Genomic DNA, 18,582 nt, shown 5'->3' on the forward strand with positions numbered 1-18,582 from the left:
CAACCAAAGTCTTCATCTTCAAATTACACAACACATCAAACCCTGAATTTAGGCTCAACAAAATCTTACAACAGATGAATTGTAAAACATTGCCTGGATTGATGGGTCTCTATATGTGTCAACTTTTAGATATAAAGTCAGAAAATGGAATAAACAAAAGGAAAGTATGAATCCATCCTGCCTTTTATCAACTGTTCAGACCGGTGGTTGTGGTGTATTATAGTGTAGGGTAGAGATCTGCACGGGAATAAATATTAAATCCTGCTCTTGCTCACTCCCGCCAGGTTTTAGTCCGAACCCAACAGCTCCCCCAGATATTCAGCATTTGTTGTCTCGCTGCCCGACTCGCCCCGTTTTTTACCTGCTGCACCCATTCCCGCTAACAAAACCAACCAGCTATACAGTGTCCAGACAGCCTATAAACACACACACAGGCAGCATCACACTCTCTCATTCACACACAGACACACACAAATAGACAGCATCAAGCTCTCTCTTTTTCACACACACACATACACACACACACACACACACAAACATAGACAGCAACAAACAAGCTAAACAAAGCATCAGGCTCTCTCATTAACACACATACATATGCGTGCTCGCTCACTCAGGAGCCGGGAGCGATATTGTTTAGACCGCCCGCTCGAGTTCTAATTACACCAGTTACCGACTGATAGCGCGCTTCATTCTGAAATTTATTCCAGCACCGCAAGAAATCTGGTCAGGTCCCGCGGCTCCTGCAGTACAGCCGCAGGGATGCAGACCTCTAGTCTGGGGGATTTCTTCTTGGCACGTTTTGGTCATCTTAGAACCAATTATTAACTGTTTATTTTAATACGGTGCAGATTTTGTGATGGCTGATTACAATATAGACCATTTCAATGTGGCGATGTCATTGGCCCTTGAAAATTTCCTGTTTATTGTCAAACTATTTACTTTAAAAAAGGCAATCCAAACATAACTTTTACGTTAAAATAGCTATCATAACATCCTTTATCTATATAAATTGATAAATAATGGGCGATAAAGCAATTTTATTGATTAACTCAAATGTGTAGTTTACTTCTATTTGTTTTTCACTCTAACATATGCGACTTCCCTTTGGGCTCCCATAGTTACCCATGCATTTACCCATCCTGCTACCACAGAAACATGCAAACAACATGGCAGTGAGAAGAGGAGAACTCTCAAAATTGTTGTGCTCTATGAAATATGAAAACAGGGTGAGTATGTGGTAAAATCTAAAAACGTGGTAAAATCAGATGAGGGCTATTTATTTTTCTGGATTGCTTTTTAAAACTGTCAGTTGGGTTTAGGGAATGGGGTGGGCAGGTCAATGGGTGCTTTAGAAAACACTGTTGGTTGGGTTTAGGGAAGGAGAAGGGTGGGTTAGTCGATCAGTCAGTTAGTCGACAGCAGCCTCTGTTGAATTTATGTTAGAAGAGCAGTCTCGAATAGCACTCGTGAGAGAAATGTAAGATCTCAAAAAGTGTAAACATCGGCCTGTAGTGGATTTGTGAAAGCAAAAAAAAACAACAAAAAAAACGTACCTCCTAGTACATATTTGGCGCTCTCCAGAAATGTATATAGCGGTACGTTTTCAGAATGAGCCTGGGTTGTTATGTTCACTGTCATTTTTTTATAAAATGTTTTATTGAAATGATTATATTATCATAAAAGTATTGTATGCAATTGTAAACAGATCATTTAAATTTGAAAATTAAAATGACAGTTGGCAAGATTTTCTTCAACATTTTCAAATGTGATTTTTAAGAGATTAAAACAATAGATTAATTTTTTTTTTTTTTTTTTTTTTTTGTGAAAAATCTGAGATTTTACATAAAGAGCCATGTTACCCAGCCCTAGTAGAGCAACTGAGTGATCATTTCAATATGGGAAACAAATCTCTTTGGAATGTTTACAGCATCTTGTTGAATTTGTCAGAAATAACTAACTATTTCTTACTTTGGTACAAATACTGAGAGGTTGTTTTTATCTTGTGCTCTCCCTAGAACTACAAAATAATTTCTTGCTTAAATGATGCTTAGTTGTTAGATTATCCTGGGTCAAAAATTCAATAAGAGCTGGGCGCAGCTTTCCCTCCGCTATTAATCTACTACCAAAGTCACTTTCACTGATGCAGGTGCTATAAAACATTTCTCACATAGTAACCAGTATTCATGAATTATTCATTAAATATTAATAATGAATGATTTAAAAACATAACAAAACATACTGCTATTTTTTTAGAGTAATTTGCAATGCACACAGTTTGCATCAAATATAAATGCTCTCAATTAGGTAACATTGGATGTTGATTTTGTTGATCCAAGTTAATAATTCTTTAGGATCTTAATGAAAAAATCTATAACTTACTTCAGTAAAATTTCTCATTGGTTGTGTTAAGAACACCCTTTTACACTGTCAAAAACACCATGGTCCACATATTGCTTCATATCTCTTTAAATGCTAATGATGTGCTGCTTCCCCCACCCCTCTCTGACAATTCAGAATCAGGAATGGTCAACCAAACATCAAGCATTTGATGACTTTAGTCTGTATGAATGACGTAGAGCAGAATGGAGTATTTAAAGCTGTTTCCACATTATGATGGCAAAATATGAGATTGCAGCAAGCCGTTCCCCACACGTATGTCTACTGTGGATAATTTGTCATAGCTTTACTTTGCAGCCCACCATTATCAATGTAAAATGTATTCTAAACACAAGTGAACTAAACCAGCATTTACTAACTGTATCAAGCAAAACAAACACAAATAGAAGAAAATTAACAACAAAAAAAAACATTGTTTATATCTTTCAAATGATTGTATGTACAACTATATCTTTTGAATGCAATTTTGGTGCAAGTTCAGCTTCATATTGACAGAGGTTGTAAAGCATTTCTGTCCAAATACTGTTTTTATCCACTATTTTTTTCAGTATTCAAGCATGATGTCAGTTTGGCACATAAATTCATTTTTAATAATAACACTCAGCATGTCAGTCTATTATTTGCATCACGGCCATCAAAATGTGGTTGCAATCAAGTATAGCAGGTTAGAATACCTTTGGTATTGCAGAGGCAAGTACAGTATATGGCATCATAAATTGTGGCTGTGCCAGTGTAGAGTTTTTTATTTATTTATTTTTTTGAGCTCTGCAAATGATCTACTAGAGAAAGTGATTACTAGCAGCTCCCGAGTGAGGTTGACCCTATTACACTGTACCACCCAGTGGGCAAAGCTATTAGAAACACCATCACTTTGAGGCATTTCACTTGAAGTTCAATAGTACACCAAATTGCCTTGATTTCTCTTATACTGCTAGATAGAATTGTTAAAATATTTCTGTATATTTAAATATTTAATCTGTTTTCAGGTTATTTGATTAACAACAAATAAGTTTCAGGAGCATTTTATATTAGACAGAACCATTAATTTTCCATCTAAAGGAATAATAAGCTGGCAAACATGGAGCCAGATCCGTCTCAAAAATAAAATTTTTAGAAAATATAATTCATACATCCACAACACAATTCACATTTTAAAAAATCCAATTAGCAAATTCGAAACATGATATCAAAAATATGCAAATCCAATTCATAAATTCAAAACAAGATTCAAAAATACACAAATCATATTCGTAAATTCAAAACACAATTTGTAAATACGCAAATTCAATTGTTAAACTCAAAACAGAATTCAAATGTATGCAAATCCAATTTGTGAATTCAAAACATTATTTAAAAATATGCAAATCTAATTTGCTAATTAAAAACAAGATTTAAAAATATTCAAATTCAATTTATAAATTCAAAACACAATTTGGAAATACACAAATCCAATTTATATATTAAAAAACATGATTAAAAATATGCAAATCCAATTCATGAATTAAAAACAAGATAAAAAAAATACACAAATCCAATTTGTAAATTCAAAACACAATTCAAAAATACACAAATCTTATTCATAAATTAAAAACACAATTTATAAATGAGCAAATCCAATTCGTAAATTCAAAACACAAACTCAAAATTAACACAAATCCAATTAATTTGCCGAAAATATTTATGATTTTTACTTGTGAATTGATGAATTGGGTTGTATTTATGAATTGTGTTTTGATTTTACAAATTGGATTTTGCAAATGTGTTTTGTACTGTGTGCATCTGTGAATTCTATTTTGTAAAATTATGATTTTTGAGGCTGATCTAGCTCTTTAAGTAAATCTTATTATATTAAAAGTCAACATAACGTTTTTGTAGAAGTGCCTTTTGATTTAATGAAAAAGAGGATGTGAACTATTTCTTACATTCACAATTTCTTTAGGATACATGTCTCCTGCAACTTACTTTTTATAAAAAATAATTACTGTAATTGCATAAAACATATTACTTCATAAAATTATATAAAACATATTATATGAGAGCTAGTTTAAGGACAGGACGCATGGATGAGCTGTGGATGTTAAAACTCTAGAAGACTTGCTGATATGAAATGTGCTGTGAAACTGTTGCCAATGAATGACTTACATAAAGAGTTTTCAGAGACTAAATAGATTTGTACATTACACTGGAAAACATGGTTGGGTACAGACCTACACGCATACCAATGTGCAGTTACATACTGTATACTGAGGGTCAGTGAGGAACTACAATATCTCTGGGTCATTTTGAACCTTCTTTTTTTTAACAATGTGCTAGTTTTTGGACTTTAGTGAAACATGTAAGGTCTGTATAGCTCATGAGAATATGAAGAGTGTGTGAGGGCTGAACATATCCAATGTTCCACCTTTCAGCCTGCTTAAGGCGTTTATATGAAACTTAATGTGTGGGCTTTGTATATTATATAACAATTGTGAAATGTATTTTTTAAATAGTTTTATGAAGAGCCAGTTACAATTTATTGTTTTATATGGGTAATTCATAGCATTTTTATTTTTATTTTGCTTTAATAATTCATCTAAAACCATTTTGGGATTTGTGAGGATTATGTGCATGTTTAGCTTGAAGGCACACTAGTGGCTATTTCTCCCTGTGATATATCCTTCAAAGAAAGGGCAGATTCAGAATATATTACATTTCATATTTTGCAAGAACATGTAAATAGATCATGTGCCATTATCACATCACTACACTGTTTGAGATATAACTATAGCTAACAATTAAATACATCAAAGACTTTGAAAGAAAGTGAACACATATTATCCACTTTATGATCATTATTAAGCAAAATACAGATGTTGTTATGAATAATTCATTCAAATGAAGTTCATTTTCTTTTAAAATGAGCATTTTTCTCAGCCTCCTATGTTTATGTTCAGTCATTTTACTTCAAAGGAAATGAAAATAACCTACTTATCACCATAAACCTGATCTAACCAAACCTACAAACAAAGAGTCTGAGAAAAATGCAAATTGTGTGAGAACATTTTAGAACTCTAATTTAAATTTAGTTGAATCTTTTCTAGTTTCATTTATTTATTTTTTACTCAGTGAAAACCTGTTTGTCTCCTGTCTTCATTAAGCAGGAGTATCTCTTGATTTGTGCCATATTGATAGTATCTATTATCAATCGCAGGAGGGCTCTTCACACTCTGTAATTGATTTTTTTTTTACATTCGGAAAACTGTAGAATCAGTAGGTTGAAGAGAGATGAGTCAGCTCTGATTCACTAGCCTCATTAGGCATTTGTAAAACACAAATGGGATGATTTGTTAGATGGTGAGCTGAAACTGTAAATTAAACAACAGGTAAAGAAACCATGACTTTTCAATATGTGGATTTTACTATCTGTGTTTTTGCAATCTACACATAGGCAACAGGTCTATACATTGAATGAATCACTGTACAGTTTATTCATTCAGTTGTTTAAAACACTGCATTCTACAATGGCCTACTAAATTCACTATATATATATATATATATATATATATATATATATATATATATATATATATATATATATATATATATATATACTGTATATATATATATATATATATATATATATATATATATATATATATATATATATTTATATATATATATATATATATACTGTATATATATATATATATATATATATATATATATATATATATATATATATATATATATATATATATATATATATATATATATATGACTTTATAAATAAACCACAGAGCATTTATCTAAAATACATTTATACTGAATATAAAATCTGAAAAGTCCTGCTGCTTCTGCAGATATCATATAGAGGAAGGAAATAATCGGAATAATAAAGTGCAGATTTTAAATGCTTATTATTTTAAATGCTCATAAACTTTTTCTGTCATTTTTATAAAAATAATTAATTTTCTTTCTTTCTTTCTTTCTTTCTTTCTTGCATGTCTTAAAAAAATGAAACAGTTGGCTGTCATTATATAAACCATAAACTCATACAATAATTCATATGAATAGTTATTTTAAAATGTTAATTCATTTACAAATTTGTGACTGTTTCATAAGTGAATCATTGAATTATTCATGTAACAGATTTATTCAAAGCACATTTATTTAGTAAACAAAACAAGTGACCAGGCACGAGCACAGGAAGGGCTCAACCAGAACACGTGCCCTTTTTTGTCTTGGATTAAAATTGCCCCTCAGAAATGAATGTGCAATGTAAGTGTATCATCTAGGTATTTAAAGTGTTCTTATTATTTTAAGAATTTTTAGTATGAATTTACAGCTTGTACTATTTATTTTACAAAATAGAAACGTTAAGCGCGAGTAATTTACATGTTAAGTCAATACAAAGGTGCGATTAGACATCCTGCGGCACAATATGCACGAATCCCGCGGCGCAAATGACAAGAATTGCGCGGTGCGAATGGCGTGTTGGGAATTGAGCGTTTTGCATGTTTGAAGCGCTTACCGCAGGAATCGCTCGAGTTTGAATATCTTTAGCGGACATTTGCACCACGTTAACCAATCAGGAGCTTGCTCTTGTGAGGGCATGATTATGACGTAGCGCCTGTTGTTGGTGTCCAGGGGGAAAATCCTCCTGCCTACACTGACAACAGTTCATCAAACTGGGCTCGGCTCAGTCAGAAACACCGCTGAAAGCCTCCGTTCAGGTTAAGTTTCTGGAGGAGTTTATGAGCTCACAGAGCTGGGTGCACCTCTGAAAGGATCTAGTGGACTAAGACCAGGCTCCAAACGAATCGACGCTGTTTTTCAGCCTTCCTAAAGCACATAAACACAGTTATTTTCTCAATAAAATTCATGTTAGCCATTAAGCAACGAAGCTACAGTCTCCGGGCAGACAGAAGCCCTGCTCATCACATGAATCCGTGTCTGTTCTGAAGTGAATTTGACGCGTGAATGAAGCGGATTTAACGCACAAATGAAGTGAGTAAATCAAAATGTTCTTGCGTCTCTTTATGCGTGAACAGCTCGATTTATTTGCGCATTTTGCGTCTGGTGTGAACACAGCATATTAGTGCACATGATTTGATACACACCTATTGCATCTTTCTTTTAACTGATTAATTCAAAACACTGATTTATTCAGAATCGTCAGAAACATTGACCCTTTTTGTGAGCATTCATTCAACTAATTGAAAAGACTGTCTTGATGAGTAAATTAAAAATGTGATTGTGAGGATTTATTTAAGCTGTTGATTTGTGCAAGGCACATTATTGCTTCTTTTCTCACTGTTTAGCACTTAGCATGCTAATATGTGCTATTGCTAGTTGAAGGTTTGCTACAGCTTCTACAATTCAGTCATATACTGTAACAAAATATATACAATGCTGAACTAACTAATAGTGTCAGGGAAGCATAAAATACCTTTTTACTGCTTAATTGAGTCACTTAATATGACTTCAGTTTGAAATTAAGCTATTGATGCACGCAGAACCGAGTTATATGATGAAATCATGAAAACCCAGCACACATTTTTTGTATATTCTCTTTTTATTGAACCGATGCGTAGCATCAGCAACATCAGACTCACAGTCATGCTGTTGGCCTGAATACACTGATATTGGATTTACTCCAGGGATGTTGTCTAAATATAAACACAAAGCACTTGCAAGGCAGACTGAATTTGTTTTGTATCATTCTGAAGCAATGCTGGCTCTATGAAATCATTCTTTTTTTGAATTTTATTAAGGATTTTTATCTGTTTATTAACACCACAGGCATCCCCATTCATTCACTGACCTCCTTCTGATATTAGCTCACATCCATCAATCAGAGCAGCCTCTGATTGGTGCAGAAGACTGGAGGAGGAGCCTACGCTCAGCATGCCAGACCGTAGCAGTGGGGGCAAGAGCATCTCACTCGCCTGCCTGCCAAAGTGCCGTAGACACTCTGGAGACCGACTGCCTCACTCTTAATGCTGCATATTGCTGTTTGCACTTCAACAGAGTCAGTGTTTCCTGATTTAGTCAGTCAGCGCTCTCTCCCGTCCTCTGATTGTCTATTCTTCTTGTGTGGGAGGCTCTTTCTAGGACATTTTTGTCGCTTTGGAGGAAGAGTTATCGCAGAGGTGAGGTGACGGATGCTGACACAATACTTGCTTACTCTGATCTACATGGTGGATGATGTTTCATCACACCTGCAAGCCTGATGAATTCACCAGACTGACTTAAACAGGGATCAATCAGACGATTCAAGGAAATGAACACCTCACATCATCATGGACTGCATCATTCATTTCGGAACCACAGCCAAGGAGCTCTGCCGGTGGGAAAGCCCTCTCATGGTGACAGAGGATCAGCTTCTGGATGCTACGAGCAGCTGCTGATCTCCACGGAGGTCTTCCTCACGCTCGGCCTGGTCAGCCTCTTGGAGAACATCCTTGTGATTGCAGCCATTGTCAAAAACAAGAACCTACATTCCCCTATGTACTTCTTCATCTGCAGCTTGGCTGTAGCAGACTTGTTAGTGAGTGTCTCCAATGCTTCGGAAACAGTTGTGATGGCGCTCATCACTGGAGGCAACCTGACCAACCGTGAGAGCATCATTAAGAACATGGACAATGTGTTTGACTCTATGATCTGCAGCTCTCTGTTGGCCTCCATTTGGAGTTTGTTGGCCATCGCGGTGGACCGCTACATCACAATCTTCTACGCTTTGCGCTACCACAACATCATGACACAGCGGCGGGCGGGCACCATCATCACCTGCATCTGGACCTTCTGCACAGTCTCCGGCGTACTCTTTATCGTGTATTCAGAAAGCACCACTGTTCTCATCTGCCTCATCAGCATGTTCTTCACCATGCTGGCGCTCATGGCCTCACTCTACGTCCACATGTTCCTTCTAGCCCGGCTGCACATGAAACGGATCGCCGCCTTACCTGGAAACGGCCCGATATGGCAGGCGGCGAATATGAAGGGCGCCATTACCATTACTATACTACTGGGGGTGTTTGTGGTGTGCTGGGCGCCCTTTTTCTTGCACCTCATCCTCATGATCTCCTGCCCGCGGAATCCTTATTGTGTCTGCTTCATGTCACACTTCAACATGTATCTGATCCTCATTATGTGCAACTCGGTCATAGACCCGCTCATATATGCCTTCAGAAGCCAAGAAATGAGGAAGACCTTCAAGGAGATCTGCTGCTGCTGGTATGGACTTGCGTCTTTGTGTGTATAAGTGCCGATTTTATTCTGACAGCACTTAGCAACTGGAAGATGCTGAGAATTTTGTGTATGGTAATTCTACTGTGCAGATGTGATACTGTGGTCATGCTGACCAAACAAACCTCCTTGTGATGAGCTCATTTAAATGATTTTTTGTTTAGTTTTTTCACTGACGTGCTGTTTTAGGGTGTTTATTTCTGTATAGAAGTGTTGTTGATTTCAGCTGCCGAGTAATACATCGAAAAGTGCCAGTATGTAAAAGCAATCTGTGGCACTGTGTGTGTTGTGATTTTGGTGGCACGAGCACGTGCACAACATTTGGCAACTGTGATTATGTTCTGTTAGCAGGTTGGTCTCCTGATTTTTCAGCCTGATGGCTGTTGCAGCTTGATAAATGTTACAGATAGTATTTATTTTTATATTTTGTAAGTTAAGGAGATGTTATTTATTTATTTTTTGCAACGCCATCTCATTGTGCAAATAAATCTACATCAAAAATATTAAGCATGGCTAATAGATTTTCTTGTAGTGATACTAGATTTGATTTATGTATGAGGATCTTATTCTTGTCACTGTGACACAGTGGCGCAGTGGGTAGCACGATTGCCTTACAGCAAGAAGGTCGCTGGTCCGAGCCGCGGCTGAGTCAGTTGGCATTTCTGTGTGGAGTTTGCATTTTCTCCTCGTGTTTGCGTGGGTTTCCTCCAGGTGCTCCGGTTTCCCCCACAGTCCAAAGACATGTGGGGTAGGCTAAATTGTTCGTAGTGTATGTGTGTGAATGGGAGTGTATGGGTGTTTCCCAGTGATGGGTTGCAGCTGGAAGAAACTTTCAGGAAAAATTGATCAAATGTTTTTTTTTACAGTGTAACATTACAATTCCAAATGTGTAATCTACCTAAATACACATGTATAGTTATTAAATCAAATATAATTATATGGTATGATTCAATTGAATAAATGTATCAAAATATTAAAAGGAAAACTATCAAATAAATAAATAAATAAATAAATAATAAATTAAATAAATATAGCTCTGTCTATCGACTATCTATCAACTGTCTAGTTCTGACTATCAACAAAAAAAAAAACATATAGCTTAAAGGGGCTAATAATTTTGACTTAAAAATGTTTTTATTTTTATTTTTATTTCATTTTTTTTATTAAAAACTGCTGTTATTCTAGCTGACATAAAACAAATAATATATAAGAAAAAAATCCAGAAGAAAAAAAATGATCAGACATACTGTGAAAATTTCTTTGCTCTGTTAAACATTTGAGAAATATTTAAAAAAGAAAAAAGAAATAAATCAATGGGGGGCTAATAATGGGGTCTGACATCAACTGTATGTATTATAATATATAACACATAAACATTACAGATACAGTTGAAGTCAAAAATAGAAGCCCCCCTAAATTTTTTTTATACTTCCTAAATGATGTTTAACAGAGCAAGGAAATTTTCACAGTATGTCTGATAATATTATTTCTTCTGGAGAAAGTCTTATTTGTTTTATTTTGGCTAGAATAAAAGCTGCTTTTTATTTTATATATTTTTTAAACCATTTCAGGGACAAAATTATTAGCCCCTTTAGGGTAATTTTTTTCCGATAGTCTACAGAACAAATCATTATACAATATATTGCCTAATTACCTTAACCTGCCTGGTTAACCTAAATAACCTAGTTAAGTTTAAACGTCACTTTAAGCTGTATAGAAGTGTCCTAAAAATATCTAGTCAAATATTATTTACTGTCATCATGACAAAGATAAAATAAATGTTATTAAAAATGAGTTAATAACACTATTATATTTAGAAATGTGTTGAAAAAAAATATTTTCTCCGTTAAACAGAAATTGGGGAAAAAATTAAACAGGGGGGGCTAATAATTCTGACTTCAACTGTATATAATAATATATGACATATTATAATAATTTTTTTTTTTTTACCAAAATGATGTGTTTTTACATGTTAGAAAAGGATGAGGCAGTAAGAATGGTAGGCCATGACATGTTAAAGCCTGTAAAGCCCTGATATAGGCTATTTATATTGGTTTACTTCAGATTTCATTCACTTTGGCTCCAGCTTTACCGTCATGGAGCTCAAAAGTTAAATCTCCATTTCAGCTGGCAGAAGATTGCCTGAGGCTGGCTTTTTTGTCACTCTGTTTTGAAGGTTACCATAATGTGCTGGAGAGACTCTCATCTAGCGCAACAAAAGAAAGAATTTCTGTCAGTTTGCGCATACACTAAGCTCTCTCATATGCATGTTTTCTTTCTTCCTACAGAAGTATTACTTGACCTTTAAATCAAGGCCAGCTTAGCAAAAGGTATTGACGAAAATATTGTGAACATTTCTCTCAGCATGCTGAGGTCTATAATACCTGGAGAAAGCTGTCAGCTGGAATTTCTATGATCATTTACTGTGGCTCAGATGGTGCCTCACCACGAAGAAGGGACCCTCTGCAGGCTTTGATCATGGGCTCTGTTTCCTAATTACAGGTGGTTTTGTGCCCAAGCCGTCTGTGACAAGGTATTTTAGAGTCACATTGATGAAATGACACCTTGACAATTCGAACTGGTGAATGACCCTACAAGAGCCACAGTCGGTCCCAAAACCTTGACTCATATGAAGTTCAGCAAGGGGGTTGATTTTAAAATGTAAGTCTACACATATGCAGTGAAAAGTCTAAATTAATTATTTTTTAAAATTCTTTTTTAAATATCTCTGAAATGCTAAACCACAGAGAGCAAGGACAACTTCACAGTGTTTCCTATAATATATATATATATATATATATATATATATATATATATATATATATATATATATATATATATATATATATATATATATATATATATATATATAAATTAAAAAAAAAATATATATATATATATATATATATATATATATATATATATATATATATTTATTTTATTTTTTTTTCTGGAGAAAGTCCTATTTCATACAGTTGAATAAAAGCTTTTTTTGGAAAAAAGGTCAGTATTATTAACCCCCTTAGTAAATGTACATTCACCAGCTACTTTACTAGGTACACGTTACTAGTACTGGGTTGAACCCCTTTTGCTTTCAGAATTGCCTTAATCCTTCATGGCATTGATTCAACAAGGTACTAGAAAATTCCTCCGAGATTTTGGTTCATATTGACATGATAGCATCATGCAGTTGCTACAGATTCGTCGGCTGCACATCCATGATACGACTCTCCCATTCCACCACATGCCAAAGGTGCTCTATTGGATTGAGATCTGGTGACTGTGGAGGCCATTTGAGTACCGTGCATTCATTGTCATGTTCCAGTCTGAGATGATTTGCGCTTTATTACATGGTGCATTATCCTGCTGGAAGTAGCCATCAGGAGATGGGTACACTGTGGTCACATAGAGATGGACATATATACTCAGGTAGACTGCAGTGTTGACACGATGCTCAATATGTACTAATGGGTCCATTGACACGATCTTCAATTGGTACTAATGGGCCCAATGCGTGCCAAGAAATGATTCACTATACCCTTACACCACCACAACCAGCCTAAACTGTTAATTCAAGGCAGGATAGATCCATGCTTTCATGTTGTTGACTCCATATTCTGACCCTACACTCTCAGAAGAGAAAAGGTACAGAATTGTACCTTTTAAGGTACAAGTGGCCCGTCACTGGGGTGGTACCCTAAAACGTACAATTTTGTTTCTCTATTAATTGTTTCTCTAATACAAAGACCACATGAATACAGTTTAAAATCTATTAACACTTTACACAGGCTACATCAAGTACTGCACTTAATAAAGTCCAAGGTATTTGTCTTTTGCCAAAATAATCAGTCTTAATAAATAATTTGTCACCAACATTTTCTTTGTATTTCAGAATGCAGGCAAAAAGTTTCTCTATAAATTGCTTCAACAGTGCAGAAAACCATAAATATCAGTAGGCTCTTCCTCAACATCAGTAGATTCATCCTCAACTTCCTCAAGTGGAGTTGTAGTTTGTTGTAACACAATAAGTTTATGCGTTTGTAAAACATGACATGTAAAGCACTTGGAAAATGATCTTTGATAGTCATTAGGACCACAAGTTATTTTTAAAAAACTGCTTCATGCATGAATGAGAGTAGTGAGATGAACTCGTAGTTTAGGTAGGTTGAGGCTTGTCACCATCAGTTCATCAAAACATTCCGTCTTAGAAACATCAAGGTGTTCTTCAACTGAGATAGATTTGTCAAATATTTATATTCGTCCACACTAGCCCGGCCAATGTAAATCCCATCAACTCTGAAGACTACTATGACTTGTCTTGTTAACACAGTTGTCCAGTCGGTGGTCTCCTCCTGTACTTGAACTGTTGGATGTGGTGAAAATGGTTCACTATAAATGACAAAGGATTAATCAGATTAATATTAGTCACCCCATTACTGATAAAGAGAAAATCAACATGCATAGAAAATAAAATAATTAATATTTGCTAAAGTATAACAATTAAAAGGAATAACATAAAGTTAATTCATTCATTTTCTTTTCCATTTAGTCCCTTTATTAATCAGGGGTCACCACAGCGGAATAAACCGCCAACTTATCCAGCACATGTTTTAAACAGCGGATGCTTTTTACGCTGCAACCCTCTTAAAGTCTCTCAAAGGACATCACTAGTATTTCATGGGGGTACTGGAGGGATTGGTTCTGGTGTGCCCCTAATAATATCTCTGGGAGCCCCAAAATGGCATGGACCCTTAGAATCGTCCTAACTTTCCCACCCCTAGCGACGCCCCTGCTCACAGGACATTTCAAGTCTCTTACAGGTTATCGCTATTCTATCACAGGACATCGCTTGTCTCTTGCAGGACAACAGTAGTCTCTCACATGACACTAGTCTCTCACAGACATCACTAGTCTTGCAGAGGACATACAGTAACTAATCTCTCACAGAATATTCTGAGTCTCTTACACTTTAACTTGAAACATGAATTAAACTTATATTAACATATACAGCATGGATATTCTTTCAGCTGGTACATAAACACTGAGGGTGTGTCAGGGCCGGAGTGGGACTTCTTTTCAGCCCTGGAATTTCAAGCCTTAGACCGGCCCACCTCAGTTCACTACTGACTTTATTAAATAGTGCATTTCCAATTAAGTTTCTAATGACACTATCACCTCTTTTTCAAGGAAACAGCTGCTTTGGAACTTCAAATGTTTTTTATAAAAATTTGAAGATTAAAGGGTAGCCAGATCTCCAACACTTCTTAAAATATCATAATGTCATTTGCCATATCTGAATATATATATTCTGTGCAAAATTCTTTATTGATATTCAGTCTTTTGTAATGGTGATTGCAAAAAAAAAAAAAAAAAAATGTACACCTACATAAGTAACCCAAACAGTATTATGTTTTAACACAAAAAAAAAATAAATAAATAAATGATTCAGGTTATGTTCGAACATGGGTCGGAGGCATCATAATGCAACGTGCTGACAACTGGACCACAATGGCACTATTATGGTTGTGCAACTGAAATAAAAAAGAAGTATTGCACTGTCACTGTTTGTCTCCTTTTTTTGGACTTCTGATCAAGTTATGTCAGATTTATTAATGTAGTGAATCATCTAATTTTTATTGAGCAGGTGTAATATTCATTAATATTAATTATTTGAATTCTTATTTTAACCAATGTGCCGCTGTTTGTGGTCGAATGACCTGCAGGCTGCATTTTGCTCACGGGGCTGCAGCAAAATAATGAATAAAAAGAGTAAGGCTATGGTCAAATAAATAAATAAATAAGTAAATAAATAAATAAATAAAGTGCAATTGCTGAAAGTGCAAGCAGCTAGATACACCAGCCCTCGAGGTCAAAAAACGGACCGGCCCACCAGGAATTCTCCCGGTACTCATGATTAGCCAATCCAGACTTAGTGTGTGTCCAACAAAACATTCAGCGCAGAAACGTGGACACACCCTCGGTGGACACATACCCTAAGGGTGCTTTCACACCAAAAGCAAGTGGTTTGTCTATTGTAAGAACATGATCTGAACTCAAACAGATCCAGATCTAAAGGAATCACACACTCGCTAAGCTGAAGCAGAGTTTAAGACAGCTAGACAAACTGCCAGGGTTTGCACACTTCTCCAGTCAGGTACATTTCTTATTGAATCAGACCATCTTCCCCATTAATTACCCTCCTGCCCTTTTACATGCTTGGACAGCTGCCTAATTAAGAGCCATTTACCATTTGTAAACCCCAGGGATCCTCCTGGTTCAGCAATCTTTTTTAGCTCATTGGAAATCCTATGAATGCACCAGCCAGTCTGAAGGAAACCTATACTATTGTTACCAAGCTAATGAAAAATAAATCTCTTCCACACTCCATATCAACATTTATTCATTCATATATTCATTCATTTTCTGCCACTTTTCCAGGGCTGGGTCGTGGGGCAGCAGTCTTATAGGAGAACCTGACTTCCTTCTCCCCAAACACTTCCTTCAGCTCCTCCGGGTGGACTTCAAGACTCTCAGGCCAGCCCAGAGACATAGTCCCTCCAGTTATAAAAAAAATTAGTAAAGGCTAAACATTAGTCCATGCATCCACTTAACATTTCAACTTAATATAAAACAGATGCTAAGAAATATACCTTATGTTTTCTTGGAGACCGAGACCTTCATAAATGCACTATTCCCCTTCTGTTTGGTCCCAGAAAAAAAAGCTAACACATCATCGGGACAACAAAAGGTCACCTCTACATAATGTATTGATCCGTTAACATGTGACACAAAGGTTGTGTTTGAGATTTCTTATTTGAAGGCTGCTGATGGTGAGCCATTTTGGTCTTACATTACAATCCATTCAAATGTAAAAAACCCCTGAGGATAAATTCCAAGAAAAAGAGTGTCTCTTGCTGCCTCATAAGTGGTTTAACAATCATCTCTCTGGTCTCAGGTCGCAGTCTCATCTCATCACTGAGTGAAAAAAAAACATCTTTGATGTGAACACGTGACCTTGAAAGTGCTTTGTAAGATTTTGCACTGCAAATGCTGTGTAGTTCTGCATGAAAAGCAGTCTTAACATTGGGAATGTTAATGTGTAAAATGGATCTCATTTGGTAGTGTACAGGAAAGGAGATGTGAAAGGCTTTTTTCTGTAATTCTCCTGTTTGGTCATTCAGATGGATTGGCTCTAATTGAGCACAGGCATTGACATCTGAGCTCTGTACATCATGATTGGATCTCGGTAAACGAGGCTTCCTTATAAAAGCCTGAAATTATTTGTGAAAGGCTTCTTTTTAGCAATTAACTCGGCAAAAGCTGGAAAAGCTTGGTTTTTATTGGGTAAAGAAAGAAGCAGAGAATACAGCAGAGATTTTAAGACTATCACGATTGTCTTGGAAATAAAGAATGCATTAAAGGGCACCTATTTTACCCTTTTTTCAAGCTTTAAGATAAGTCTTTGTGTCTCCAGAATGTGTCTATAAAGTTTCAGTTCAAAACACCCATCAGATTATTTGATATACCTTTCAGAAAATTGGAATTTTCAGCTCTGACCGCAATGTAGCTGTTTTTGTTGCCTGCGCCTTTAATGCAAATGAGCTAGTTCCCTCGTGCCTGTCAGAGTGTGCCTCCATCTAAATCAGCGCCAGATAAACAGCACAGTGACAGACATGAAGAAAGCAGATAGCACGTAACGTTTGTGAGAAACACTACAGTAAGAACTTTCAATGATTATTTGATATATTTGTTGTGCAGTTTATTCAAGCCTTTCGCACACAATGCTGTTACAAAGTACACGCACACACACACACACACACACACACACACACACACACACACACACACACACACACACACACACACACACACACACACACACACACACACACACACACACACAAGCTACGTTTCCATCCACCTATTCTAACTATTTATTCAGTATGAAAATATGCACATAAACTACGATGGAAACACTTTTACAGAACAAATTCCAGTATACACATTAAAAAAGGTCATGTGATCTTGTTATAAAAGATCATGTGATGATAAAAATGTGTGTGAATGGACAAACCAGCAGGTTGACCACACTGTGAAATATCTGAAAGGTTGTTTTGGTCATTCTAAAGCACCCTAACTATTTCAGTATTAGTGTTATTGTATTATTAAATACTTCCAGAACTGTCAAGAGCGTCTGCATTCTGCGTCCCATGGCTTCAAACGCCACCACGTGTTCCTTGCTTGTAGGCATCGTCTTCTGAGGTGAAAGTCATTTATTAAATAAAGAAAAGATTCACACAGCTTCTCCTTCCTCAGCAAATTATGTTTTTACTGTTGATATTTGGCACCAGTTAATCAGGAATTGACTATTTTTTTAATTTTGCAAGCGATGATTTGACTCGTTGGATGGAAATGCTGCTTTATGCGCATATCTTTTATGCAATATTCCAGTTTTGCGCATAAAAATTAATTCACATTTTTTGATGGAAACATAGCTACAGACATAAACACATAGTGCATGCATTTAACTTTGCTTTGCACTGTTTTTACACGCCAAATGTGACAGGATACACGTTAATATCCCCTGCTGTTAATGTTCAAAATAAACTGATTTAATGTCCACAAACCAGGATTGAAGCATCTTCTTTCATAATTGTACTGACATGCGACTGTGTTGATAAAAGACATCATTACAAACATGCACTGTTTAAAAAAAAAAAAAAAAAAACATTTTAAACTTTTAAAACTCATTCTTGATTGCATTTGATGATGATTTATGATCACAGAAAGCTGAACAGATAATTTTATCCCAGTTGCTTTGCGAATGTTCTGTCTTGTTGATATGATTATACGCATTACTACAGAGACATGTTAATATGCGACTGTCAATCAATTCGGTTCAAAACAGAAGGGATTTGGATCGTATTTTAACATCAGGAAAATAAAAATAAAATA

General features: G+C 35.7%; 1 protein-coding gene across 1 annotated transcript; it reads left to right on the plus strand.

Moving 5' to 3' along the window:
- Positions 1-8,662: 8,662 nt before the first annotated feature.
- Positions 8,663-9,643, plus strand: mc4r (melanocortin 4 receptor). Its single transcript, NM_173278.1, is given in 1 exon segment — positions 8,663-9,643. A coding segment is annotated over 1 exon segment (981 nt).
- The last annotated feature ends 8,939 nt before the right edge of the window (positions 9,644-18,582 follow it).

The sequence above is a fragment of the Danio rerio genome, chromosome 2, assembly GCF_052040795.2.
Source record: "Danio rerio strain M-AB ecotype USA chromosome 2, GRCz13ab, whole genome shotgun sequence".
In the NCBI taxonomy this organism is placed as follows: Eukaryota; Metazoa; Chordata; class Actinopteri; order Cypriniformes; family Danionidae; genus Danio; species Danio rerio.